A 27,941-nucleotide genomic window follows, 5' to 3' on the forward strand; every position below is an offset into this window, starting at 1 on the left:
GGGGGCTTCAGGATGACGCCACCCACCCTTGCCCCACCCCAGGGAAGGGGAGCCAGCTGTCTGCCCCAAACCCATCTGCCCCACGCCTGGCTGTGGCCACAGCCCCAACACTTTCTCAGTGAAAGGTATTTGGCCATGGAGCCTGACACTTCATCACCCTCGGCCTGAAAGCCAGCTTCTCCTGTCTGCTGCAAGGGGAGGCCCCCAACTCCTGTTGTTCCCCAGGACCCCAGCAAGCAGCCCTGAGCAGGGCTCTGGGGCAGGCAGGCTTGGAGTTGGGTCAATTTGGGTAGGGGGCCTTCCCCTCTAAGCCTCCTTGTCAGCTGGGTGTGTAGACACGGGAAGGTCTGGATAAATTCACAGGCCTCCGGGCTCCTGAGGGGCCTCAAAGCATCTCCCCTCTCGTCTATCACAGCCTATCCTGAGAGGCGGGGTGCCAGCACATGGAGCCTCCCAAACCTTAACTCCAGCAGAGCCCTGGGGCCCACCCTCAAAAACTGGGGCTGATGCCCTTGGGTTTGCCATCTTCTCCCTGATACTCAAGGACCCCCAAGTCCATCCCCTGGTCAGGGGAAGGTGTTTTCATGAAGGGAATGGCCTAAGCAAAGGCGTGAGGGCGTGAGAGGTTAGGAGTTGTCAGATGGGCAAGAGCTGGCAGGCCATGTGAGCTGAGCGCTGACCATACAGCTGTGTTGGGGTCTGCATGTGAGCCTATCTCCCCAAGACAGGGCCTTCTCCAAGCCCCTAGTCTTGGCACAGAGCTCACACCTCTAAATGTTGACAGGCAGACGGTGGGGTGGCATGGAGGGGGTGGGGGCAGGCAGGTGGCTGAGTGGACAGGTGGTGATAGCAAGGCAAGTGGATGGGTGGGTGTGCAGAAGGCCCAGCATGCCCTGCGTTAAGGGAACACCCTGGACCCCCACTCCCTGCCATCACCACTTCCCCGGGGTGATCAGCCAGACACAATACCTCCCATCCCAGGTCCCCAGCAATGCCACTTCGATGTCTTCCAGGGGCCCATGCCCATGATATCTTCCAAGGGAGTCTCACATGTATGTTCAGGGGGCCACCAAGGGAGCTCCCCTCCTTCTGGGGTTCGCTCCAGGACACAGGAAGCCCTTTGCCTCTCTTTTTGGGGCCTGTTTCTCTGTCTGGAAAGTGGGGGTGTGGTTAGAACAGTGCCTGCCCCTTGGGTGCCAAGAGAACTCACCCGTCCACATACACAGAGCACGAGCAAGTGATGGTTCCACCGCCCCCAGACTGAGGCTCCAGCAAGGGCGGAGGGCCCAAGACCATAGCCTTGGGCAACCCAGTCAACACACCAAGGCGTGGCCAGGTGTCAGCTGGGTAGAACCTAGGGTGAGGCTGCTGTGGCCCCAGCTGAGGAAATCATGGTGGTCTCAATTCCTGCCCCCTGGGGCATACGTGCTTACCATGCCCCCTCCCTGCCCACCGCAGCCCCCAGGCACACGGCCAGGCGGGAGACACTGCCATAGCTGGGGCAGTAACGTTCAGTGGTCGCTTACCAGTTGGCTCTGCACACACATCACAGACACACTTCTCCTTGTCTCAGCTAGGGCCCACCTGCCTGTGAGAGGCATGTCTGGGGCCTTGTGGGGGCCCCTGAGCTGCTTGCACATGAGTGTCCTTGTCTGTTTGGGACCTGTTTCAGCAGTTACAACCTCCATCCTTCATTCCTCAAGATTGACACCATGAGTTGAAAATGAAGCATCTTTAATTGATTTCCCGCCCCAACCCCCTTGAGGTTTCCAAGCACCAAATGTGAGAATTGTGCTGCTCAGCCTCAGAGCCAAGAAGCCGCTTCCCCAAACCTTCACTGGGTCTGGACCCCCCCACACACACACTCACCCCCATGCCCATGACCAGCCCCACAGGCTTTGTTTCAATAAATAACCCCAAGAACAAAGCTTAGGGCAGAGGACCCGATAAAGCCCTAGCTTAGCGACACCCAGGAGGCTCCAGGCCGAAGGTCAGAAATCCCAAGGGGCATAATATTTGAAATCAGGGTCAAAATACAATTGAAATCAGAGCTGGCATGTGAGCTGGGAGCAATTCCCTCCAGCCTCAACAGTCTCCCAGGCTCCCACAATTAGGACGAACTTGAACTCTATTTAACGTCACACAGCAACAATTGCCTGCCTGGCATTTCCACCATCAGACTTGACTCTGAATTCTGAGCAAGGTGCGGGGTGGGGACGTCTGGAGAAGGAGGTGAGACTTCTTGGGGACAGAGGAGTCTGAAGGAAAGCAGAGGAGTGAGGCTGGGGCCCAGGTCACTGCCAGGCCCTGCCCTGGCGGGTACTGAGGGGATCTGCAGGTCGGGCCTGTGCCTGGGCCACCTCACTCATCTCCCTGCGGATGTCACCAAGTGCTGTCGCTGGGGACTCCAGCAGCCTCTGGAAGAGGCTGGGCCGGCCAGCAGGAGGCTCCCGGCACTGGAAGGTGACAGCTGTGCCAGCATCGGCCTTCATCTCCCTGGAAAAGCCATCAGAGGAGCCATCAAAGCAGCGGCCAATGGCAATCTCCTTGGCCAGTCTTGGGCTCTGGTCAGTGACGGTGTAGACACCGTAGTTGTGACCCAGGGGGTCCAGCGGGGCCAGCATGGCAAAGGCAGCTATGTCATCGGCAGGGGCCGGTGGGGGGTGACGGGCCAGGTAATCCTGCAGGAGCCCATTAACTGCCACGCGACGGCAGCTGCCCTGGGGCATGATGGTCACCAGTGTCCTGTCCACCTGTCGCTGATCAAACAGCATCCCACTGCATTTGAACTCCACACAAGCGGCAGAAGTTCCAGGGCGTTGGGGGTCTCGGACACTGCGGGCATCCCGCAGCCCGTAGAGCTGGCCCTGGGTGCGCGGGTGGCTGCCCCCCACATTGTGGGCACGGACCATGTACTCCTGCGTGCCTTGGATCTTCACCTTGAGGAAGCAGGCCCGAAACTCCTGAGGGTTGGGCCACCAGGCCAAGAGATCTCCGGTCCAGGAGGCTGGCGTGCCCTCGCGGAACGGGACCACGTTGTACTCATACTTGTCAGCCTCCACCCGCGCGAAGCGGAAGTGGCTGGCCGTCACTGGGGCCTCCTGGCACTCCCGAAGGCTGCGCCACGGGTACACGGGGCCATTGGCCTCGGAGGAGTCGCCAGGCCTGGGTTTGGCGAGGTTGATACGGAAGCCATTGCGTTTGAGAGCAGGGTCTTCGTGGTCTGTGCGGCGGTACCCCAGTTTGTCCAGGTAGGGCTGGGCCACGCCCACCGTGCGGGGCAGAGGGCGCGGACGGGAGGGGGCGGGCTCCAGCTCCTCCCCGCCCAGGGTGGCCGTGACCAGGGCCGTGTAAGCGTCAGGACGGTCAGCATCGCAGAAGGCAGGGAGGCAGGCGCCGTTGGGGCCGGTGACCGCGCTGTCGAAGCGGCCCCAGGCGCGGGGATTGGCCGAGAAACCAGGGGCGGGCTCCAGGTTAACCAGCGTGACCACCACGCCCTCTACCTGCTCGCTGGGAGCGAACTTGTCGTTGGCGTAGGCGCGCACCTTCACAAAGCAGCGGCGGCGCTCCGGCACGTCCAGGTTGAACAGCCGCCGTTCGCGGATCTCCACGTTGCCCACCAGGAAGACGCGCTCCTCCCGGCGGACCCGCGGGGCGGCCGACCCCTCGCGCTGGAAGCCGCTCTCCTCCTCCCACAAGCCCGTATCGGGATTCAGCGACCACAGCTTGAGGGCTTCTATGTGGCCCGCCATGTGGATCTGGTTGGCGGAGACGCGCACCGCCACAGGCCCGGCCTGTAGCTGCTCCGCTGAGCCGGCGGCTCGGAGGTCCACTGCGAACATGCCATAGGTGCGCAGCGGGGCCAACTCTCCATCGCCATCCACAAAGCGCAGGTCACTGGGGGCGGCGGCTGCCGAAGTGAGATCTCGCGGGTCCACGAAGGTTATCCTGGCTTCCACAGCCCCCGCATAGGGTTCTCCATCGGCCCTGCGGAAGGCTCCAGGTGGGAGGACCAGCTCACCCAAGGGGGGCTCGCCTTCCAGTTCCCCAAGGGGAAGCGTGTTGATCTGACTGGCATCTAAGATGACAGGGGCTCTCTTCCGCATTGCCTTGACCTCATGGTACACACCAGCACCTCGAGGGTCAAAAGGCAGGACCCTGACAGTGTCCATGAACTCGCCGCTGGGGTCCACAAAAGTCATCACCAGCCGCTGGGTAGAGGGTAGCACCTCGATGGTGAAGTCACCCTGGTAGGAGGTGAATCCGATGGGCTCCTGGCCCAACAGGATCTGGGCAAAGCGCAGGGGCTCCCCGGAGTCAACAGCCACCACGCGTCCCCGGACCAGCCCCCTCGGGGGCAGACATTTCTGGCAGCCACACTCGACCACCACCTTCACTGGGAGGACATAGCTGGAGCAGTGGATCTCCCTGCTCTCCAGGCGGCGCACAGAGCAGCAGCGGAAGCCTGAGTCCCCACACCTGGGGCTGGAGCCTGCAGGGCTGGGGCAGAGGGTGTCAGGGCAGAGGCCCACATCCAGGTAGGCAGGGCCACTGCCTGGCTGACTGCAGTCATCTGGGAGTTTGATCAGATGCTCACGAGGCTGGGGGTCGCAGGCTGGCTGTCCGGGGGCTGGGGAGCAAGAAATCAGTCAGTTCAGGGTAAGGGGGAGGACTCCATCTGAGGCCACAGGTGGGGGCCTGGACTAGGGTCAGGGGTTCAGTGGGGGCCTGGGATCGTAATCAGCAAGGTCAGAGATCAGTGTGACATTGGGGCTCCATTTCGGGCTGAGTTAGGATTTGCTCAGCATGTGTATGTGGGGGCAGGATGCTCACCAAGCACGGTGAGCTGGGCGGTACCCGAGCTTACAGCGCCCGCGTCATTCCACGCTTTGCAGTGGTAGGTGCCTGCCTGGTCTAGGCGCAGCCCGCGCAGCTCCAGGTGGGCCCCATACCGGTGCTCTCGTCTGTCCAGCAGGGTCCCGTTGTGGAACCTGGGTGGCAGGTGGGTAACACCATGGGGGCCCTCAGCACAGAGGTGGGATTATACCTACCCACCCCACCCTGCACACAGCCCAGGGAGGGTGCAGAGCAGCTCCCTCCGGGTTCTCTGAGGCACCACATATCACAGGAAATTCAATCCAATCCCAAAGCTGGCACGAGGCCCTTGAGCATGAGTCGGGGCACTCACCAGAAATATTTCTTGGGCATAGGGATGCCTGAGGCTTTGCAGCAAAAGGTCACATTCTGGCCAGCCTCTCGAACTCGGGACTCAGGATGCTTCACCAGGTAGGGTTTCTCTGGGGGCAAAGACAGCAAAGATCAGGGCACTGCCCCATCCCAGCTTCTCCCAATGACCCTTGCCCAAGAGCAGGGCCCATCCTTTCATTTCCAAGGATGCCCTATTCCCCCAACTCAAGTTCAACATATATCTACTCAAGACAATGCCCTATCTTAATTTTCCCTCCACAATTCCATGTCCCACCTTCCACCTTCGATGACTGTGTCACATCTCCTTTCTGACCCAGGGAAAGCTCTCCATCACATCATCCCAATCCCAAGTGCTTGGCGTCACCCAGAACTTCCTCCCTAGGTCCTTGCCCCCTCACCTCCTTTACCACAAGGCACTTACCCAACTTATCAAGAACAATAGTGACCACAGCAGACTTGGAGCTGTTGGCCTGGGACTGGGCCATGCCAGCAGAGAAGCCATCCATTTGGGCACTAACATTGGCGCGGCTGCTGGCACAGACTCCAGGCATCCCGAAGGTTCCATGGGCATCACTGGTGGCCACAGTGCCAGGCCAGTCTCTCAGAGACACCCTGGCCCCTGGCAGCGGTCGGCCAGATGAGGTGACCACTGAGCCCAGGAGGATATGGTTGGGGCATCCGCACGTGTTGGGGCTGCACCCTGGAAGACAGAGGAGCAGAGGAACCTATTTAGCAAAGGTACCTCAGCATGGCCCTGCTTGGAGCAGCGCCTTGTGTGAGGGGAAACACGGGGCTCAGTGGTCAGGGCCGGGCAGGGGGAGGAACATGCAGTCCAGAGAGGTGAGGAAGATGCCCTGGAGAAGGGGACAGGAGAGGTAACTTTCACAGGACCAAGAGGCTCCTTCCAGCATAAGAGAAATGCCCAGGCCGGGGCTGGGGGCCCAGCAAGGGACTGGGTCTTGGGCCCAGAACATCTTCCCCTCCCAACACAGTGGTTGCTCCATAAAATGGAAAATTCCACTGGAAACTTCAGGACAGAGGCGCCGCTGGGAGGGCAGAGCCAGGCGTGGTAGGGTGGGGACCCCACTACCCCATTGGCCACGGTGCTCCCCCACCCTGCAGTGGGCTCTGCGGGCACAGTCTCCAGACCGTGTTTGTGGAGCCCAGGCTGGATTGGAATTTCCAGTTGCCTCCTGGCTGGCCTGGTGTCTGGCCCTGGGAGGGCCTGGGTATCGTGTCTGCCAGGGTGTGAGCGCGTGTCCGCGTGGGCGTAGGGGACCAGCAGGGGCTGCGAATGCCGCGTGTGTGCACCCCAAGTGTGAGCCCACTTCTGTGTGTGTCTGCGTCCACCGGGGGAGATCTACACACTCGGCCGTGCACACGGGGGAAGCACCCCCTCAGATATGCCCACGACTGGAAACGCCCCTCCGGGCGTCCTCCAGTCCAGATGTACGCTGTCACCAATGCTCCACGAGAGGCGGGGCCCAGAAAGGGAAGGAAGGGCCAACCTCCCGGTGAACCAAGTTCGGGCCCTCCATGCCTGCCTCTGAACCCGAGCTCCGCCTTTCACCCAGGCCCCTTCCTTTCTAAGTTCGCCCCTCAACTGGCCCCGCCCCCTCCTACCTGGACATCGAGGCCGCACACACTTCTGCGCCTCCAGGGGACGCCCGGGACATGCATTCTCAGCAGGGCTTGAGCAGCGGCGGCGGCGCAAGCGACGGCCTGGCCCGCAGCTCCCTGAACAGGAACCCCACGGGCCCCACGCACTCCACGCGGCCTCTGTGGTGAGGGCGGGGTGGGGGTAGAAGGTTAGGCGGCTGCCCACCCTAGGGACTGAGCTTCCTGGTGACAATGTGGGCCTGGAGGACGCCCCCGCCACGTGCATCCAAGGGCAGGTACTCCAAAAAGAAGTCCTGCCCACTGCTTCCACCAGTGCTTCCCCAGGCGCACCTGTCGAAGGTGCAGTTGAGGTACCGCCCCGGCCCCCCAGGTTAGCTCTCCGAGGTTAACCTGCTGTTCTACTTGCGTCCCTCATACATTTTAAGTTCAAAACACGCCCCACAGAACGCAGCTGTTACAGGTGAGCAAATTACGGCAGCGAGACGGAGATGCGCTCCTGTAGGCCCTTCCTGTACCCTACCTGAGTCCCCAGCCCCTCCCTCCCAAAGCTCCGCCCCTATCCGGTCCTCCTCACTGCTTGGGACCTGCTCCCAAATGACCCCGCCTCTTCCTAGCCACGCCCACACCCACACGCCCATGCGTCTTCCCCAGCACCCCCCATTCAGGCCCCACCCATCTGGGGGGGGGTCCCTGCCTCTCGCAGCCCCGCCTACCCCACGCAGGCCCTGCCCTCCCTGGGCCCCGCCCTCACCGAGCGGGCAGCGGAAGCGCACGTGGTAGTTGGAGCAGCGGCGGCCTCGCGGCTGCTCGCGGTTGAGGCACCAGAAACCACGCACGGGGTTCAAGTGCACACGCTCGCCGACGGTGGACGGAAGGGCCCAGTCTGTGGTGCGCGCCTCCAACGCTAGCGGCTGCGGGCACACGCGCGCCGGCCCGTAGTAGAAGCGGATGGCCGCCAGGCTCTCGAAGTCGCCGTCGCCGCCCGGGTGATCCACGTTGAACCAAGATGTCCATTCGCTGGCCTCTGCGGGCACCGCAAGCGCTGGGACCCGGGCCGCAGCCTGTCGGGCCCCATCTGCGTGGTATGGGCCTTACATGCTGTCTAAGCCAGGCCCTCTTTCCTACCAACCTAGTGAGCACGAACTAGCTCAGACCGCCTATGGCCCTGCCCAGATCCAGAACCATTTAGGGCAGAAGGAGCAGGAAGGGGTGCCTGGGAGGTTGACCTCCCTTTGACCAGCCGTAGTTCTGCCCAGTGCTTGAGCTGGGGCATCGGTGCACGCTGAGGTCTTGCCACTGTCTCACCTGCCCCCACCTTCAGAATTCAGAACCCCTGAGGTGTGAGAAACCCGCCTGACACCAGCCCTAGCTGTGGCTTTCCACTGTCACCACAAGCAGGAAGGGACTGGTCTCCCATATCAGCCCCGAGGGGGAGCTCACTCCGTTTCAGATCCAAGAGCCAGTCAAATAGAACCGTCCTAGCCTGGAAACTAGAGACCCAGGTTCCAGAACTCCTGCTTTTCCTGTATGGTCCCACCACCCCTCGGTTTTCTCCTTAACAAACAGCCTGGATTCTTACCTCCTACTTCCTAAAACTTCGACTCTTAGGGCACCATTTCACGGGGCTGTCATGTTCAGAGACCAGAGCAGTATTGGGCTCTTTACACAGCTTGTGTGCCCTCCTCACATGACCCCACCAGTCAGAGCTCACACAACAGTCCACAGCAGAGCCAGGACTCGGACCCAGGCTGACTCACCTTCCCAGTCCTCCAGGGTTGGTGAGGGCTGGCCAGGGCCCAGCGATGGACCTTCAAGGCCCCATGCAGTCGCTGTGGGCTCCTCAATGGGGGTGGTGCCTGTGGAAGGGGTGAGGGGTGGGAGGAAAGAAGGGATGCTGATAGGGACCCCTGTGAGCTCCTTTTATGTGAGGTGCTGCCATGATCATCCCCATTTCACACGGAAGAAAACTGAGGCTTTTAGAAGCCAGAAGCCAGCTCTGGCTGACCCCAAGGACTGCAGTACCCCCATCCTCCAGGAAACTTCCCCATGACCCCACAGCCCCCGATCCAAAGCTCAGACCCAGCCCTACTCCATGAAGTCTTTCCGCCCCACGCCCCAGACTCAGTTTTCCCCTTAGGAGTGTTCCGCCCCTCAGGTTGAGCTGCATTCCCCTTTGTCCATTTGCCTGCTGAAATTCCTCCCTCTGTCCACCTTCCATCCCTACACTTGGGGCAACACTGCCAGTGGGAGGTCTTTGAAATTGAGCCTGGCTTCCCTGGCCTCGAGTTGTCTGAGACAGTTGGGCTGGGCAATGACATCAGACAAGTCCCTTCCCTCTTGAAGCCTCAGTCTCCTCATCTGAGAAATGGGCCCAGTTCTCCACTCCACTGAGTGTTCCAGGGATTGGACTTTCTTTTCTGAGTGAGAGGTGTGTGGACCGGAGGATTCAGTGTCCAGACGCGGCGCTGAGACAGGTACTCCACGGTCCGCAGGAATCCAGAAGAGCCTAACAGTTCATATCCAGACTCCAGGTGCCCCTACCATCTCTTCGAGAATGGAAGAGAGTGAACAAGATCCCATTCCCGCCCCAGGCGGTCCTTGGGGCTCCATCTCCCCGGTACCCCCCCACTCCCTCCCCTCCTGCGTGCTGGCAAAAGGGACCATGGCCTGAGGAAGCGAGTGGTCCCTTGGTTCTCTCTCCAGGCGCGGCTGCATGCCAGGCCCACTACCAGACGTTCAGGCGCCTAGGGGGCTGGGCTGGGGGGTCTGGGGGTGCCTCACCTCGGGCCCCCGCCAGGTGTGCGGCTGCGACGCAGAGGAAGAGCAGTGGCGGCAGTAACGCCATGGCCGGGTCCTAGCGTCCAAGGGAGGGTCCGGGATCTGCCGCGCGCTCGGGTGGGACTCCCGCAGGTCTGGTGGCCGCTGGGGCTGAGGGTGTGGGCGGGACGCGGAACGCAGGCCCCGCCTCACCCAGGCCCCGCCCCATCCAGGCCACGCTCCTCGGCCCTGGGTGACTTCGGTTGCGTGAGCAACCTCTCTGGGTCGTCGCCCCCCCCTTGGTGCGTCTGCCTGTGCCTCCGCCCTCAGGCTGGCGTGAGTCCCCCGTTGCGGGCTGGAAGTCCCTTCCTCCACCCACTTTCCATTCTCCACGTTGGGTCCCAAGCTGCCCGTGGGAAATGTCTCTTGAAATCTGGCCTGAAGCTGCCCGAAACTTCATGTTTTAGGCAGCCAGAAATCCTCCATCGAATTGAATTTTAACGCTATGGCCTTAGGCCACTCGAGCAGGCTGGAAGTTCCACCCTGAATCTACCTTCCACGGAGGCCAGCGGAAAGTCCCACTCTGCTACTGCCCTCCATCCCTCCCGCCTCGGGCCGCCGGGCGACCGGTGGGAACTCCCTCCCCGAGTGTGCCCACCCGCGGCGCACAGAGGAGGCGAGGCGAGGCGGTGGTGGGTCGTCTGTTTATTGACGCACGTCCAAGCTGCGTGGGTGCGGGAGGCGGTCACAGCGCCGCCACGCAGTCGGTGCCCATGTACCCCGGCAGGCGCAGAGCGAACTTTCGGCGCACGTCGTCCGGCACAAACCTGCCGGCCACGAAGTGGTGGCGCCCGGAGAAGCGGCCGGCACAGAGCTTGGGCGCCGCCAGCGATACCAGCACGTCGGGTTGCAGCCCGTCCTCGCCGTCGCCACCGCCGGTCTCCGCGTCCCAGCCTGAGGGAGGAGGGGCGGGAGGGGGGATGGTGAGCTGGGAGGGGTGCTCGCCCTCAGAAGAGAGTCCTGCCACCCCACCAGCCATCAACCCTTCCCCATCAAACCCAGCCTCTGCTCTCTGACACGTGAGTCTTGGTCAGACCTGCCTCTGCATTAAAAAAAAAACAAAAAAAAACTGAGCCTCCACCCTTAGACCAGTCTCTTTCCCTCCTTGGAGGTGTTTCCCTCCCCTTCTAGCCAGAGCCTTGCCCTCATACTTTTCTGCCCCTCTTCCCATCCTGCTACCGAATCTTCCTTCTCCCTCTGACTCAACCTCTGCCTTCAGTCTACATCATTTCCACGGCTGCCCTTTCCCAATCTGACCCATGCCTCTGCCAGTGTCTGTCCCCATACTCCCTCTCTATCAATCCTGAGCTTCCCCACTCAGATTAGAGCCTCTTTCCCCCCAGACTTCCCAGCCAGCCTACCCCCCTTCTGAGCAGATCCCCACTCAAAGGACAACCTTGCCTCCATCCTCAGACAAGCCTCCCCCATCAGACCTGTCTCCTTGCCTCAGGTTCTTGCCTCTGACAGGTGCCCCCTTCGCCACCCAACTTGAGTATCCATCCTCCGCCCTCTGACTAGATAGTCTTCCCTCTGACCTGACATCTCTGTCTTCACCTGCAGGCTAGATCTTGCCTTTTGACTTGGCAGGACCCCACCACCTGCCTCATTGGGCCATAGCCTCTGCCACCTCTCGACCCTCCACCTTCAGACTAGGGGACGTCCCTTCTCTTCTGCCTCTGACTGGAGTCTGGGGCCACTAACTGAAAGCCTTCTTCCTCTTAGTTTAATCCTATCTGTGACCCTAGCCCCCACCCTTAGACTAGACAGCCCACCTCCTCATAGCCAACCCCCCCTCCAGCTCTGTGGCACCCTGCTGACATGGCGCTGGGGTCTTGCAAGCCAGGGGACATCCCCATGAGTCCGGCCACCCCCTGTGGAGGGTCCAACTGGCCAGCAGCTGTTTGTTCCGTCTGCCCATGGCCTAATGGCTCCAACAGGCATGGGGCGGCGGCCAGGATGGGCGAGGCCTTTGCTGAGTGAGCTCACGTCTGCCTGGGCAACTGGGCCAGGGTGGGCAGCGGGCACGCTGGGCTGGGTGTGGGGGGGCAGGGGACACAGGGTCACCTGGGCAACAGCCTTGGTCTTCCTCCTCTGAGGGATGGACGTGACTCTCTGCCATACCCAGAGTGCATGATCCATCCACACTGGGGAAACTGAGGCTCAGACTGGGCAGACAAGCCAGGGCACCAGAAGCCAGAGCACAGCCCCCCTCCCCCGACCATGTCCCCCAGACCCTGACGTGCCCCCCTCTGCCTGGCATGCCTGAGGGAATGTCCAGGCTCACAAGGGGGATGGACAGCAGCTTGAGCGTAGCTAGCGCACGTGTGCAGGGGCCCCCAACCTCACAGGGCTCCACGCCGGGACCCAGCACGGCATCCACCACCAGCCCATAGGCGTCGTTGACCAGCTGGACCTGGGGAGGGCAGGCAGGGTCAGGTTGGCCTTGGGACACCATCCCCCACCTGCCCCTCAGTTCCTGCTCAGCACTGACCTCTGTGGGGAGATAGGACAGAAAGGGGATGTCCATCTTCTCACACTGGGTGGTCAGGTCCTGGTGCAGCGGGTCCAGTGAGCGTGTGGGGTAGAAGATGGTCGGTTCGTACTCCTGGGGAGGGGGGTAGGACGGGGTCAGTGGAGGGGCCTGTCCAGGCTCTGCCAAGACCCCATACTTGACACCAGGCAGCCTCTGCTGCCTGGGGCAACTACTGGGCATATTCTGTAACCTGTGCAGCCTGTGTTCCCCTGGGACACTACCAAGAGGAGGAATCAATTTCTACCAGGATGGGGTGGGGGCGTAAACCTGAGAAGCCAACGGGGTCCTTGCTACTCACAAACACCCGCAAGTGCCGGGCACAGACCAGCCCCACCGCCCCGTTCTGCTCCGGGCCGCACACGACCAGCACTGTCCTCTGCTTCCGGGAGAGAGTAGGCAAGGGGAACACCTGGCAGGGGGCACAGCAAAAGCAAAAGCATGGAGCTAGAAATTACTCCTTGTTCAGGTGGGGAAACTGAGGCCTCATGTAGAGAAAGGGACAGGGCTTTGGCCTGGAGGCAATAGGATAGGACAGAAGGAGGGGCATTCTGGGTGAGGGGGAGAGCCTCTGGGGCCTCAGTTTCCTCCTTGGAGACACAGTCCTTGCCTCAGGCTCTGCCAAGCCAGGAAAACGTGCCTCCTGTTACCACCAGGCAGCGGGACTGTGGTTTGTTTATTCTCGGCCTGAGTTGCAGACATTCTTCCACCTTTTTCCACTGCAGTGGCTGCCCTGCCCCCACCCATTTTCCAGGCCTCAGGCCCTCCCGGAGGCCCCAAAGTTGGGGGGGAGGGAGGTAGTTTTCCAACCTGCCATGCCCTCTCTCCGCCTGTCGCTCTCCTCAGCCTGTCTTTACCTCTCTTTCTGTATCTCTCAGACTCTCGTGTCTCTCTCCATCTCTCTGTGTCCCTTTATCTCAGTCTCTCTCTCAGACTGTCTGCGTCTCTGTAGGCCTGTGCATCTCTCTTCCTTAACACTGAGTTAAGCACGCTGGTGCTAGAGTCCCAGCCTGCCCTGACTCTGCATGGTCTCAGCTCCATCTCCTCTCTCAGCCTCAGTCTGCCTTTATCAAACAGGAGTGACAAATGCTCTGACAGGCCCATAGGACCTCTCCCTGGCCCCAGAGTGGCTCTGGGAGGCCTAGCCGTACTCTAACCTCCAACCACACAGAGGGGAAGTTATTCCATTTTTGTCTCCTCCCCAAGGTCTCAGTGAAGTCCTGACCAGCCCTGGGACCCACCACACCACATTCAGAGTCAGGGAGGGGGAGGGCGACATCTCCTGGCTGGTGGGGACCAAGGAGTTTCCAGATGGACTTGGGACTTTCAGGGCAAAAACCGGAAGGTTGGTCACAAAGAGCCAGGCAGTAGTTTACTACATTGGCTTTGCTTCTGTGACTTAGATTTTCACCATTTCTTTCTCCTTTGGGCATCTCACTTAGGATGTTTCATTTGGAACTAAAAACATTTACGTAAAAAAAAAAAAATTGAGTCCACATAGAGAAACTGAGTTGTTGTTTTTTAAGTATACAGCAGTAAAGAGGAAGAGGAGAAAGTTTACATGCTTGAGCCCTGACTCTATTGGGCTCTTTTTAAGGCGTTTATTTCTATTAACTGGTGTCAGTTTTGTTACCTTTGTTCAGAGGTAACGTGAGGTATTGTTATTGCTTTTACTCTTGAGTTCCTCGCAGGCACCTCGAGGATGGAGGATTTGCCCCAGAGCCAGACACAGCTATGCTTCCCATCCCCTGGGATCCTACTCAGGCTCCTCCCCACTTCTGAGCCTCAGTTTCCCCACATAACACAGGGTTGTTTGTGGGTACTCAGACTGCAGGAGCGAATGTTCCCCATGACCAAGACCCAGGAAGTGGCAGAGACAGGTGTTCCTTTCTGCACCACAAGGGCCCCGCGGCAGCTTCAGTCTCTGTTCTGACCCGCAGTGACATGCTGGGTCCTGGGCTCCTGCCTGGTCTGGCCCAGTGATGAGCCTCTCTGGACCTCAGTTTCCTCATCTGAGTGATGGGCTGGACCATGATGGCCAAAGGGGTCATGCAGCTAGGCCTTGGCTCTGGTGGGCTGGCTATCTGGCTGGGGTCAAGGTCCGAGGGTCAGGGATTAGGTACCTTGGTCACAGCCACGGCACTAGCATGGCCACACAACTCCACCAGCTGCTGCCGCCCAAAGCGATAATCCTCCAGCAGCTCCCGCTCCAGTGCAGCCGCCTCCTCCGTGCTGGGGGACGGAGTGGAAAGAGACGCTCAGAGACATAGCGAGACGAAGACAGAGACCTAGAGACAGAGGCTCGGATGGAGCCAGAAATATTCCACTAAAGTTCCAAGCCAGTCAGTCCCTGCCGCCACTCCCCATCTGACTCGAGCGGTCGTTGGAACTTGGCAGGCAGCGGGAGGTTTGAGTCGAAGCCTGAGGCGCGGGCGCCCTCTGGTGGTCGAGGAAGCACGCGGCGGCGCCTGTTGCTGCTTCTATTGCCCCAAAGGGTGGGAGACCGAGTGGACCCATACGCCATCAACCCTCAAGGTGGGAGGAACCCAGAAAGAGGAATGGGGCCATGGGCAGGTTTTAGGCAGAGGGAACCATTGATTGAGCTCCAGGTCGCCGGAGGCAGCCAACTGGACTAGGGGTGCCTGGGTGAGGAGGGTTGTGAAGGTTGCAGAGGAATTTGATGGCTCACTTGGGGAGGGGGATGTAGGGCTCGCAGCTCTGAGACTCATTGATGACTCCTCTTCAAAGGCAGTGGTAAAATTCGAATAATTGTGCCCAGAGATATGGGGCCAACTTTCTTGAGGTGAAGCTCTGCCACCAACTTGCTGACTGACTAGGGTACGTTTCATCTTTCTGCATCTTGCTTCCTCCTTTGCCAAAGTGAAGGTAGGATGGACTAGATAGTTTTAGAGGCCCAATTCAAAATGCAAATGTGGGGCCCCTTGTGGAAAAATTAAGAATTTCAAGATGGTGACAGCAGAGCAGTAACCCAAGTGTTGGGCCATTCCTTGTAAGAGCAGGGACCACGCTGGCTCTGGCTTAGGGGACTTGCAAGAAGCCTGGGCTTGGTGGACACTGAGAGGGAGAACTGGCTGTGAAGACAGGTGTTCCTCACTCCACAATCAAGGGTTGGGCAGCTGGGCAGGGTCAATGGCCTAATGCCAGCTTCCCCTAGGCAGGACCCCTCACTGCTGGGGAACAGTACCTACCCCCAGCTCTGCAGACCCTAGAGAGGGTAATAATAATAAAATAATGATCATGATAACACCAGGCCCCAAAGAGTTAGAAGAACATCCAACAACTCAGAGAAATTAAGTGGCTTGCCCAGGGTCACGCAGGAAGCAAGTAGGAAAACTGAGACTTCACCCTTGATGTCTGTCTCCAGAGCCACATTCAAAGTGTGAGCAACACAGCAGAGGCACACCTACAGATGGTAGAGGTTTGTGGGAATGAACCCTAGGTTCCCTCCTTCAAGTTTGTGAACAGGAAACCACCACCTTTGGGCCAATTTTACAGTGTGATCAGGCCAGGCAGGCAGGAGGGATAGAAGTGGGGAATAAGGAGTACTGTGGGATGGGGAGTCAGGGAGGGCTTCCTGGAGGAGCTGGCCTGGAGCACTATCGGAGATAATCCAGGTGGCAAGAACAGCATGGGCCAAGGCATTGTAGTGGGAATGAGTTTGGCAGGTTCAAGGGACAGAAGAGAGTCTGGTATGGCTAGAGCAGAGTGAGCGAGATTGAGAAACTGGGTCACGAACACACTTTAGGGGCCCACGCAGATGGGGGAGATGAAGGCTGAGAACAAGGTGGGTGGCCACATGCCCTGAGATACCGGCAACCAGAGCCAGATTCAATGCCGGGCTTGTGTTTAGCCACTATGGGATGACACTGAAGTACTGGGTGGAGAAAGCAACTCACAGTAGGGACAGATGAAGAGCTCTGCCCACCCCCCAGGCTGGCCCAGCTCCCCAGAAAATCTTTTGAGAATGTGGCTTATTTCTCTGCAGTTCTGGCTGCAGCCCCCACAGGAGGGTGGGAGTGCGGGGGGGGGGGGAGATGAGGAGGAAGGGAGGACTCTCCATTCCTCCTCTTCCTCTGTCCCTGGGGTGGTGGCTTTGGGTGGAGTGTGAGTGGAAATCAGGGCCAGTGGGGGAGGGGGAAGGGTGGGTGCTCAGTCATGAGGGTTCCTCTTGCTTCCCCCAACTTCAGCCCCCAGAGGAGAGATGCTGAGACTCACAATTTGCCCACCAGTCCCAAAGGGGCTGAGGTGACCTGTTTTCAAAGGGAACTGAGCCTGACATTCCCAAAATGCTTTGAGGAGTGGGCTCTTTTGGAGGTGAAGCTGAGGCCAGAGTGCCCCATGCCAGACTGAGACGCTCCCTGTGGTCTCGGCTCTCCCTGCCTCCATCCTCGTGCCTCTTCCCGGCAGCCCTCCATCACTGCTCATCTCACTGCCTCCAGCAGTCTATGCCCTGCTCCACACACACACACCCACAATACGAGCAGAGGGAGCTTTGAAAACTTGAACACCAGATCGCAGCAGCCTGTCACAAACCTTCTGCTCCCCAGTATTCAGAGAATATTCAAAGCCCTCATCACACCTATATGCCCCTCACTGTCTCCAACCTCATTGCCTCGTCTCCCCTCATTCAGTGTTCCACTCCTACCCACCCCTAGAGCCCCATCACTTTTCAGTTGGTGTTTGAGGCCCCACACAACTGGCCCCTATCCCAGATGAAGTCATAGTTCCAGCTTCTAGAACATTCTTCTGGATGTCCTGGGTGTTTAGGCTGAATCTGGACACCAGCCAGTCACTGGACAATATCTGCCCTGAGAAAAGGGGCTAATTAGACAGTGGGCAGAAGTGATGGGACAAGGGGTGTTGGATGAATATGGTTTCCAGTGAGGTCCCCTCCACACACACACAGACCCACAGCCCTCCTTGGGGTCCCGTATCACACAAGATGATTTAGGACAAGGTGGGAGACAGCCACAGCTGCCAGCTCGACCCCAAATTTACCAATCCACTGGCAAGTAGCTTGTGTTCAAGAACCAGCCTAGCCCTAGCTCAGGCAGTGGTTCCCCTCCCCAGGCCTGTTTCCCTCTCTGGACTAGGTGACAGCAGCAAGTGGACAACCAAGGGGGGTGTGTGCGTTGGAGGAGCTGAGAGTAAGAGTTCAGATGCAGGAGGGATGGGGGCTCCAGTCCCTGGACATGGAAAGGGGAGGTGGACCCTAGTCGGAGTAAGGGGTGATGAGGGCGAGTAGCCGTACTCATGAATAATCCATGAGGGGCGGGCCTGTCGGAGATGCAGTTTCCCAGGCAACGCAGTTTGGAGGCATGGGCAGCTGGCAGGCTGCCTCTCCAGCGAAATGCCCGGTGGGCCTTGGATTCCGTGGGTCCCCTCCCAGCCATGCCCCCACCTCCGGGTCCCCGGCTGGTTCCCCGCCTTTTAGTCCCCGGCTGACCTGAGGAAATGCCGCTCTTCAGGCGCCTCGGCCAGGTCCCTGCCAGCCGCGCTGCTCATGATTCGAGGCGAGCCGAAGCGGAAGCGCAGTACGACTGCCGCCGACTCCTTTTAAGAGCAATCCAGCGCAGGCCCGTCCCCTCCCCGCCCACCCTGCGTGCTCGCCATTCAGGAGGCGCTGCGAAGGCGATACACGCGGCCATTGGTGGGGGGGTGGGGGGGGGGCAGGCGGACTTAACCTTTTCATGGCAGGAGCGGAGCTGCTGCCGGGATGGAGGGAAGCCAAGACACGCTGATGCTGGCAAGGAACGAAGTTTGGAAGGACAGCGATGGGTCAGTCACCCCTGCTATGGGATTACGGGGACCCACCCCTGCCACCATCGTGCACTCCTCTCCAGGTCCCTACCCGCCCCTACCCCACCACGCTGTGCGCAGGTGAAGCCCCCAGCCTGGAGTGGTGGGCTGCAGAACAAACATGATTTCAAAAGAGGTAGGAGTCCAGGCACGTTTGGGAGTCGAGGCTGGTAGTAGATCCAGGGGCTGCCTCTGGGTGTTTTTTAAGGCCATCTTGTTTGGTGTTTTCTACAGAACCACCAGGTCCAGTCCCTGTGTCCCCACACCACGTGTGACCCAGTAGCGCCCCTCCTCCGCCAATCACTCAGTCCCCGGCACACAGGCAGGCAGGTCTCCAGAGCTTTTATTCTCTCGTGTCGGGAGGGGATGAGGCTCAGCGGCTGAGGGGCGGCCCTACGTGTACCAGATGAAGCCATAGGTGGCGTTGATGATCTCCTCATTCGTGCGCAGTCCATAGAGCTCGCCCATCATGGGGGTCACCCAGCGCGTTGTGTGGAACACAGATTCACCCACCTGCAGGGACAGCGGGTATAGGCTGTGGTGCAGCTGCCCCCTCAGTCCCACACAGCCTGCTGGCCACTGTGTACGAAGCTTCTGCCTTCCCCTAGCACCCACTACCCCTTTCAGCCCCAGGTTTTCTAGGCCACTGCTGCAGTGGCTTAGACCCCTGCCCTGCCTGTCAGGGACCCACCTTCCAGTCAGGCACATCCTTCATGATGATGGCTTCTTCCTCCAGGTTCTCCCGAAGTAGCTGCAGGATCCTGCAAGGACAGAGGAGCAAGTGGGGGGTCGGCCTGAGCACCCCAAGGGGCCCCTGCCTAATGTACCTGCCAGAACCCTCCCAATTCCACATCTCCATCATCTTCTGCCAAGAGATGGAGGAACCTGACACACTGACCCCTCTTTTTTCATTCCCTCTCCCCGGCAAACTCTTACTATCCTCCTGCTCCAGTCCCAACACCCCCTCTTGCAGGAAGCCTTCCTGTCCTCCCCCTTTGGTCTCCACATTAATTAAGTCAAGTCTAGGGCCCTCTTCAAGGACTGACGGCAGTCCCGTGTGCGAGATGCAGCTGTCAGTCTCCATCTGCATGTTGGCTGTGTCCCGCGCTGCAGGCTGGGACACTGAGGCCTGTGCCCTCCTGACCCTGGCCGTGGCAGCCCCACCTCCGGTCCTTCTCTGCCTGCAACAGCGGCATCAGCGCGATACGAGCCTCCAAGTCCTCGATCTGCAGGCGCCTGTGACACCCCAAAACCAACACTTGGATCAGATCAGGGTGGGAGGGTGGGGGGAGGACAGGCAAGGCAGACCCTTGACATTCAGGGTGATGCGTGGGGAAGGGGGTTGGGGGAAGAGGCAAGCAAGTGGGGCAGGGCGTGGGCTCTGCCCACCAGAAGCCCAAGATGGGGGGGGCCCAGCTGGCACAGGCGTTGGTCCACAAGACTGCTGGCTTCACACTTTCTTTTCAATTAAAAACTTTTTTTTAATCCTAAAATTAGCCTAGGATAATTGCAGTAAAGGGGGAGGGGGGGCATTCATCACGGGGCTCTGGGCCTTACAAAACCACGTCCCCTTCATCTCAAAATAACCTCGGGTGTGAGCCCCAGGCAGGCGGCTCCTTTCTTCTCCCAGCTTTTCTGTGTCTTCCAAGCCACCAGCCCTGTCTGTGCTGAGGGGTGGGGGGAGTGGAGCTGGATGGGCCCAGGGAGTGGTCTCCGACCCTGTCCGCTCATTACCAGGAATCTTACAAAGGCACAGGGAAGGGGCAAATGAACTTCCGCCCCCCTCCCCCAGCCCCACTCCTCAGGCTGCTGCCCTCACCATAGGCAGTCACTACCATGCCCCCTGGGAGTCTGCGCCGGGTCTCACCTTTCCAGTGTGGGGACCTAGCACAGAGCACCCAGTAGGTGCTCCTCACTTCATTCAACAATGTGGGGCCCCCTCCATGAGCTGGGCCTTCTCCAGCACCAACCTCAGAGATTCCTGGCTTCATGAGGGGGCGCTAAGGACACATGACACAGGTGGGACAGGGTGGAGAGGCCCAGCCAGGGGGGATCCCATGAGGAAGAGTCAGCTGGCAGGGCATCAGGCGAGCTCCCAAGCAGCTGGAGTCGGAGCCGAGGCCACCGCAGGCCTTGGCTCCTCCAGCCCTGCACGGCTGGCCCTTGCTTTGCATGATCTGCTTTCTAAGCCCTTAGAGCATCATGGCCTGGTCACCTGGACAAAAACCTGCTACGAGAACCTGTCCCAGGCCTGCCCCTCTACCTCCACCCTATGAGCTATCCTAACCTGGACCCTCCTGTCGCCAGCAGCAGAGGCCGAGGGGTGTCTGGGTAACACCTGGAGGCAAGCTCCTTGCTTACTAGTTAATCCTCAGTGGTAAAGCCCAGAAATAGACCTGCTGGGTCGCCAAGGCCTGGGGGTTGACGAGGGGCCCTGATGTACCCAAAGTCCACCGGCATGGGCCCACCCTCACCTGCGCTCGCGGTTCCACCTCGTCATGCTCCAGTACCCGAAGAGCAAGGTCCCAATGCCCACGGCGAACATGCTGTAGCCTGTGGACAGAGAAGCACCGGCTCAGCACCCGCAGGAGGGACAGGCCACCCTTGTCATTTCTTCTTGTGAAGCATAATCTACTCGCTGTGCAAATATTCCACAAATATGGACGAGGGAGAAGGTGAGAGTCCATGACCCCTTCCTAGAGATGGCTCACATTTCTTCAGACTTTTTTTTTTTTGTCTCTGGGGAATGTCCACCGCCCCCTCCCTTCTCCGCAGCTGCAGAATACTTTCTTTCACGGTCACCCACTCTGCGGGCAGGAGACATCAGGCTGCCTCAGCTTCTCTCTTACAGGCAAGGCTGTGCCCCTATGCTGGGTTTTCTGGAAGGTAGAGGCAGGGTAGGGACTGCAGAAGGGTCCATGGGTCTAGATGTTTACGGCTGGGTGGCCTTGGCCCGACCATCTTCTAGAAGTTTGGTTCCCAGTCAGATGGCCAGTCCCCAGAGGAAGTTTGGTGTCCATGACTGGGTCCCAGCTCCATGGGGGCTCCTCCTCCCTGGGCCACCTCCCTGCATGCTACCCACAGGGGGCTGCATGGGGCTGCCAGAGGCAGGCAGTGCCCTGCAGGGGCTGCCTCCCACATCCTGGGCTCCTGGATGCTGCTGCTCCAGGCCCAGCAGGGCCAAGCCCCTACGCCCAGACTCCAGGGGACAGGCTGTCATGAATATTTACTGAGCACCAGTGGGCATTCAAGCTGTAATCCTGACTGACAGACTGTGGGCCTAATGGAGTCTTCAGGGAGGCCCAGTCACCTGGGGCCTGGTTCGCCCTGCACCCCCTCTTCTTTCGAGCCTCATCTCTTCTCTGGCCAGACCTCGTGGTTGCTGTGACACACGGACAAACTCAGCCAGATCAAGCTCCAGTTAACACCCAGTAAAGGACCGGTAAATGGTGGGTAAGGCCACTCCCTGGGTCTTGTGGGGGGACAAAGTGGGGGCTCTTTCTTCTTCAGCTTGGCTCCTGCACAGAGCTCATCACACACCTCTCCTGGACCTGGAGATAAATGAGACATTGGTTCCATTTTTCCCCTTTGAGGTCAACCAGTTAAAACCCCAGCTTAGGGTAAGACAGTTCCACATTATGGGTCCAAGTCAGCGAGAGCACCCTGGTTCCTGTGCTGAGGACAGGGTCCCTCCCGGCACACCCAACTGGCTACTTGTGCTGGGCATTTCAGCAGAGCTGCCCCATTCTTTTCAATAGGTGCACAGAGGCCCAAGGGCCTCCTCTTCTGACCCTGCCCCAGGGGACAGATCTGGGCTCTTTGTCAAAGCCCCATGTCCTTACACCAACCACCCAAGTACGGGCCCATCTGTGAGATAAATTCCAGGACTAAGGCGGCCTTTACAATGGTGCAGTTCTAACTCATCTCTTCCTCACTGACGGCTTCGAGGGTGGGATCCCAGGTCTCTCTGGAGCTGCCAATATGGTGGGGAAGGCTGAGGGGGATGCCCGGAAGGGTGTGTAGGCCATGCCTAAAGAAGACCTAAATAAATGGAAATGCACCCCGTGTTCACGGATCGAAACCTAATATTGTTCAAATGGCAGCACTCTACAAATTTAGTTACATCCAAAGCAGTCCCCATCAGAATCCCAACCATCCCTGCCCACCATGACAAACCCAACCTTCCCCCCACAGTCCCACAGAAATTGACAGGCAGATTGTGAAATTCATATGGAAATGCAAGGGACCAGAACAGCCAAAACCATTCTGAAAAAGAAGAACAAAGTTGGAAGCCTTGCACTTCACGATTTCAAAACGTATCACGCAGCTGTGTGTACTAGGCAGCGTGGCTCTGGTATAAGGATAGACATGTACATCGATGGAACAGAGCTGAGTCCAGAAATAAACCCTCACATTTATGGTCAATTGATTTTGGACAAGGGTGCCAAGACAATTCAATAGGGAAAGAATAGTCTTTTCAGCAAATTAGACAACTTGATAGCCACATGCAAAATAATAAAATGTGTTCCTTCCTTCCCCTATCCACAAAATTTAACTCCAAATGGATCTTATCTTAATGTAAGAGCTAAAACTATAAAACTCTTAGAAAACAGAGGAGTCAGTCTCGGTGAGCTTGGATAAGGCAATGGTTTCTTACGAGACACCACAAGCACAAGAAACAAAAGAACAAAAAATAGATGAATTGGACTTCACTGAAATTAAAAACTTTTTTTGCTACAAATAATACCATCGACAGGCTGAAAAGACAACCTATGGGAGAAAGGGAGAAAGTACTTGCAAATCATATATCTGATAAGAGACTTGGTAACTATATGTAAAGAACTATCAAAACTCAGTAAAAAGATAAACCCAACGTAAAAACATGTAAAGGATTTGAATAGTCATTTCTCCAAGGAAGCTGTACGAATGGCCAATAAACACATGAAAAGATGCTCAACACCATTAATCACCAAGGAAATGCAAATCAAAACCACAATGAGATACCACCTCATACCCCGGAGGATGGCAAGACTCAAAAAAAAAAAAAAAAAAAGGAAAATAATTGAAATAATTAGTATTGTTCAGATGTGGAGAAATTGGAACTCCTATCCATTGCAGGTGGCAACATAAAATAGTACAGCCAATTTGGAAAACAGTTGGGCAGTTCCTCAAAATGTTATTTGTGGAGTTACCATATTTACCATGGAGTTAGTGACCCAGCAATTATACTCCTAAGTGAAATTTCACCTAAGAGAAATGAAACACATGCCACATAGACACCTGCACACCTTCTTCATAGCAGCACCATTCACAACAGGCAAAAGGTAGAAACAACTCAAATGCCCATCAAGTGGTAAATGGATACACAAAATGTGGTCCATCCACACAAGAATATTATTCAGCCATGAAAAGGAATGAAGCACTGTCAACCACAATTTAAAAAAATATATTTTAAAAAGCATTTAAAATGGTAAAAAAAAAAAAAAGGTGTTTTCAAAGATGAAAAAAGGAATGAAGCACTGACACACTACATGAACATTAAAAACATCACGCTGAAAGAAATCAGCAAAAAAGGACACATTGTGAATGATTCCATTTATAGGAAAAGTCCAAAAGAGGCAAATCCAGAGACACAAAGCAGATTAGCGGTTGTCAGGGGCTGGGGGAGAATGAGAAGTGACTGCTAATAGGTACGGGGTTTCTTTTGGGGGTGATGAAAGTGTATAAATTTAGATCATGGTGAGTTGCACAACTGCAAATAAACTAAAAAGCAGTGATTAGTACACGCGAAATGGGTGAATTATACGATATGGAATCCCAATAAATATATTAAAGACACAAGAAAAAAAAGGCCACACACTAGGCACAGGAGGGAGTACAGAGAGGAGGTGGGTGTGAGAGATGAGAGGTGGGGGCAGCAGTCACTTTGGGAGCAGCTTGGATTAAAGGCAGCCTGAGCCAGCTTGTCACTTTCTGGGACGCTAGTGGTGAGTGGTCCGGGGAAAGAGAAGGGCAGCTGGTGCGCTGGGGCGCTGTGGACCACGGCTCAAAAGAGGCAAGGCTGGAGGGCCAGGAGGACAGAGGATGAAGGCAGGGCACTGGCTAGAGCACAGGGCCTTGCACTTGCTCTTCCCTCCTCCTGGGGGACTCCTCAGAGAGGTACCTTTGGCCCACCCTGGCTAAAGCAGGCCCCACTACTCGCCACAGCAGGAAATTCTGGAGTGATGTGTCTATCTCCTCAGCTAGACAGTGGGCTCCTTGAGACAGGGCCTACAGCCACGTGCACACTCCACAACTAGTTACTGAATGAATGCGCGTATACAAGCAAAGACCATACCACCAAAAGTGTATCTTCCTCACCCCTGTGCAGCCAAGAAAGACTGGGGTGGGTTTGTATGTGCTACAGTGAAAGTCGGTGTAAAGGGGTATGATTAGGAGACCCAACCCCAGGGAGTGGTATTGAAAGCCCACGGGAGACACAGCTGTGTCATGAACAGGAAGAGGACTGTGATAAAAGGTATGTTTGTGACTTAAAAAAGAGAGCTGCTGACTGCGGGGGGAGCCCAGGGAGGCCCGATGGCTGTGATCCCTCCGCAGCCTGGTCTGGATAGAGGTCACACAGGAGTCTATGTGTAAACAGACAGCATGCAGCACACTCGAGGGGTGCTCGGACCTGGGTGTTGTTATACCTTCAGAAAAGAAACGAAGAGACTCAGATTACATTGTATTCGTTCAATCTTCTCTAGGATGAGTTGAGTGGCCCCACGTGGTGCCAAATCTAGCTATAAGCTGTTTTTGTATGGACCTCAGGCTAAGAACACTTTTAGGTCTTACAAACAGTTTTTAAAAAGCAGCAGCAGCGGACAGAGACCATCTGGCCAGCAAACCATAAAATATTTATCTGGCCCTTACAGAGAAAGTTTGTCATCCTCTGTTCTGGGATACAAAAAAGCCAAGAAGGGGAGGGGGAGGATGAGTTTTCACTTGACATTAACTTTTCTACTGTCTGAATTATTACACTTTTTTTTTACCATGCCCATTAATTATTTTTTAATTAAGGCATGATTTGTATAACATGCACAGACTTTAAATGTAAAGTTTGATGATCGACAGCAAATGTATTCACCCTTAAATTGTTTTGTATTTCTCTGTTAACCCTGGGTGCAGAGTATGGGTGCCTTTTACTTTCTCTCTTACATTGTTCTGTGACGAATCTAACAACAAATTTTTAAATGTTACTTAGAACATTTGAAAACTTGAAGAAACACATATTCCTGGAACATCCTGCAGGTGGGGGCCACCAGCGAGGAACCACCGCACAGAACATCTTTTAAATTCCCTCGGTGGTCCTGGCGGGAGAGGTCAGTTGCCCCACCTGTGAAACCGAAGCGGGGCGCAGGGCTGGGGGCTGGGGCGCAGGCTGGACTAATCTCAGTTCAGCCTACCGTGAAATGGGAATAATTAACAAGACCGACTCCTGCGCTCTTACGAGAAGGAAATAAAGGGCTTAGTAATCGCTCGACAAGTTACAGCAGTTACCGTTGTTGTTACCACTGAAGCTATCTGGGATCCCCAAGCTCCGCCTCTCGTCACACCGCAGGTAAACTGAGGCCCGCTAGCCTCCCCAGCGTCCCGCCCCCGCCGCGGCGCCCAGAAGGCCCAGATCCTGACACCCCGGCGCAGGCGGACACTGACCCGACAGTCCCCGACGCGGAAGGTTGCGCTTGTAATCTATGGGGCCGTAGCCCCCCGGAGGGGGCATGTCCTGCTTCACCTTCGACGCCGCCATGTTCGCAGGGACTTGCACCTCCGGCCGCGGACGGAAGTGACGTAGCCGGCAGCCGCCGCCGCCACTAAGAGTGTGGCGGAAGCTGTCGCGCGTGTCTTGGGCTGGGCCAACGACCCTCAGGCGCTGGTGTAGCGACCCCACACCAGCTCGTGCTGCGGGGCCCGGCTGCGGCCGAGGAATCCTTCTTTCCTCTTCTCCCGTCCGGGGCGTAACCGCCTGGAGCCCGTCGGGTCGCCCGGGTCCTTGCACTAAAGGACATCGCGTTGACCTTCCCGCTGGGGCATTGCTCAGGGCATTCAAGATCCCGAGGGGGCCAGTTCACCGAGCTAAGCCCCCTTTCCCGTTTTCTCCCAGTCGGGAGCCCAGGGCTCCACATGGTCAGGGCTGGGTACAAGAAGTTGGTGGGGCGGCTACTCCTTGTATTTGTCACTCGCGAGGAGCCGTCCCAATCCCAGGCACGGATTCCGCTCCCCAGTGGCGGTTGGGAGCCCTTGCTAGTGGCCTCTCATCGGGAACTGGACTATTTAGAGCGATTATGAGTCACAAAGCCCTAGGGCCTTGGGGAACCCCGGCGGGGCGGGGTCCGGGGGCGCCCACCCCGAGGCGGGGTGACGCCCGCGGTCACTTCACAAGGCAGAAATTGTTACCTGGGCAATAAAAGGCACCGCGGCGGTGGGGACCCGGGAGTGGGCACATGGGGGTGCGGGTGTGCAGGTGCCAAGCGCCATGGGTTAGGCCCGAGATCGGAGTCCGGCCGCCCCCCGACAGCAGCCGTCTCCTGCTCCCCGCGCGCCCCAGGCGCCACCATGTCGGGCGACAAACTCCTGAGCGAACTCGGCTATAAGCTGGGTCGCACAATAGGTGAGGGCAGTTACTCCAAGGTGAAGGTGGCCACGTCCAAGAAATACAAAGGCACAGTGGCCATCAAGGTGGTGGACCGGCGGCGCGCGCCGCCCGACTTCGTCAACAAGTTCCTGCCGCGTGAGCTATCCATCCTTCGGGGCGTGCGGCACCCGCACATTGTGCACGTCTTCGAGTTCATTGAGGTGTGCAATGGGAAGCTGTACATCGTGATGGAGGCGGCTGCCACTGATCTGCTGCAGGCCGTGCAACGCAGCGGGCACATCCCCGGGGGGCAGGCGCGCGACCTCTTTGCACAGATCGCCGGCGCTGTGCGCTACCTGCATGACCACCACCTGGTGCACCGCGACCTCAAGTGCGAAAACGTGCTGCTGAGCCCAGACGAGCGCCGCGTCAAGCTCACAGACTTCGGCTTTGGCCGCCAAGCCCACGGCTACCCCGACCTGAGCACCACCTACTGCGGCTCGGCTGCCTACGCATCGCCCGAGGTACTCCTGGGCATCCCCTACGACCCCAAGAAGTATGACGTGTGGAGCTTGGGCGTCGTGCTCTACGTCATGGTCACCGGGTGCATGCCCTTCGACGACTCAGACATTGCCGGCCTACCCCGGCGCCAGAAGCGCGGCGTTCTCTACCCTGAGGGCCTCGAGCTGTCCGAGCGCTGCAAGGCCCTGATCGCCGAGTTGCTGCAGTTCAGCCCATCGGCCAGGCCCTCGGCGGGCCAGGTAGCGCGCAACGGCTGGCTGCGCTTGGGGGACTCCGGCTAAAAGTCGGGGTTCCCTCCATTCCCACCGCCCCGAGCACTGCGCACGCACGAGGCGCGCTTCCAGAGTCCCGCGAAGCCGTCGCGTGCCAGTGCGCATGCGTTCTTTCCCCTTCCCTCTTCCTCGACGGCGGGGGCCTCAGTCGCCCCTGTTTGGAATCTAGTTCCTCCACAATCCGGAGAGCAGGAGGGCGCGTGCGTATTCTCGATTCTCCGCAAGAAGGCCCCGGGAGGGGGCTGGACGAGGAGAGAAAAGCATTGCGCCTGCGAGGAATGAGCGACCACTGCCCGGCGGGTGTCTGCTACCTACGTGGAGGAGCTGCTGGCGAGGGCAGGCGCACAGAGTGTCCGTTGCCAGCCTGCCGCCCTTGCAGCTGGGAGATGGCGCGCTCCAGGAGCTGCCCCGTTTGTAATTTGCAATAAACTCGCTCTTCCTCGCACCTGGCTCTAGCAATGGCCCCCTTTTACAGAGCAGGGGAGAGGGGTTCGCTCCCCGGGGCAAAGCAGGCGCGGGTACTCCATTTTAGAGAAAG

The 27,941-nt window shown here is 58.0% G+C and overlaps 4 protein-coding genes across 6 annotated transcripts; 1 reads left to right on the top strand and 3 right to left on the bottom strand.

Annotated features, from left to right (window-relative positions):
• Positions 1–1,774: 1,774 nt before the first annotated feature.
• On the bottom strand, positions 1,775–9,735 carry CILP2 (cartilage intermediate layer protein 2). The gene is made up of 8 exons (XM_019736968.2): positions 9,610–9,735; positions 8,586–8,684; positions 7,580–7,852; positions 6,832–6,987; positions 5,630–5,908; positions 5,189–5,297; positions 4,834–4,991; positions 1,775–4,630 (listed from the first exon to the last, which is right to left on the bottom strand). Exons 1-8 carry the CDS (start codon positions 9,671–9,673, stop codon positions 2,295–2,297), a joined length of 3,474 nt encoding a protein of 1,157 aa, XP_019592527.2. The 5' UTR covers positions 9,674–9,735; the 3' UTR covers positions 1,775–2,294.
• Positions 9,736–10,273: 538 nt separating this feature from the next.
• On the bottom strand, positions 10,274–17,791 carry YJEFN3 (YjeF N-terminal domain containing 3). 3 transcript variants are annotated; one of them, XM_019736964.2, is made up of 6 exons: positions 17,643–17,791; positions 14,299–14,407; positions 12,477–12,587; positions 12,137–12,250; positions 11,987–12,058; positions 10,274–10,539 (listed from the first exon to the last, which is right to left on the bottom strand). In XM_019736964.2, exons 1-6 carry the CDS (start codon positions 17,699–17,701, stop codon positions 10,291–10,293), a joined length of 714 nt encoding a protein of 237 aa, XP_019592523.2. In that variant the 5' UTR covers positions 17,702–17,791; the 3' UTR covers positions 10,274–10,290. The 3 variants fall into 3 exon arrangements, with proteins under 3 accessions (XP_019592523.2, XP_019592521.2, XP_019592524.2); XM_019736962.2 differs by having other exon boundaries at positions 11,908–12,058; positions 17,643–17,786; XM_019736965.2 differs by lacking the exon at positions 12,477–12,587 and having other exon boundaries at positions 11,908–12,058; positions 17,643–17,788.
• A 529-nt stretch (positions 17,792–18,320) lies between these two features.
• Positions 18,321–25,847, bottom strand: NDUFA13 (NADH:ubiquinone oxidoreductase subunit A13). Its single transcript, XM_019736967.2, has 5 exons — positions 25,691–25,847; positions 20,470–20,548; positions 19,160–19,231; positions 18,687–18,756; positions 18,321–18,508 (listed from the first exon to the last, which is right to left on the bottom strand). The coding sequence occupies exons 1-5, from the start codon at positions 25,782–25,784 to the stop codon at positions 18,389–18,391; spliced, it is 435 nt and encodes a 144-aa protein (XP_019592526.1). The 5' UTR covers positions 25,785–25,847; the 3' UTR covers positions 18,321–18,388.
• Positions 25,848–26,453: 606 nt separating this feature from the next.
• TSSK6 (testis specific serine kinase 6) lies at positions 26,454–27,546 on the top strand. The gene has a single exon (XM_019736966.2). The coding sequence runs from the start codon at positions 26,591–26,593 to the stop codon at positions 27,410–27,412; it is 822 nt and encodes a 273-aa protein (XP_019592525.1). The 5' UTR covers positions 26,454–26,590; the 3' UTR covers positions 27,413–27,546.
• Positions 27,547–27,941: the final 395 nt, after the last annotated feature.

This window comes from Rhinolophus sinicus, linkage group LG07 (genome assembly GCF_036562045.2).
Source record: "Rhinolophus sinicus isolate RSC01 linkage group LG07, ASM3656204v1, whole genome shotgun sequence".
Taxonomy (NCBI): Eukaryota; Metazoa; Chordata; class Mammalia; order Chiroptera; family Rhinolophidae; genus Rhinolophus; species Rhinolophus sinicus.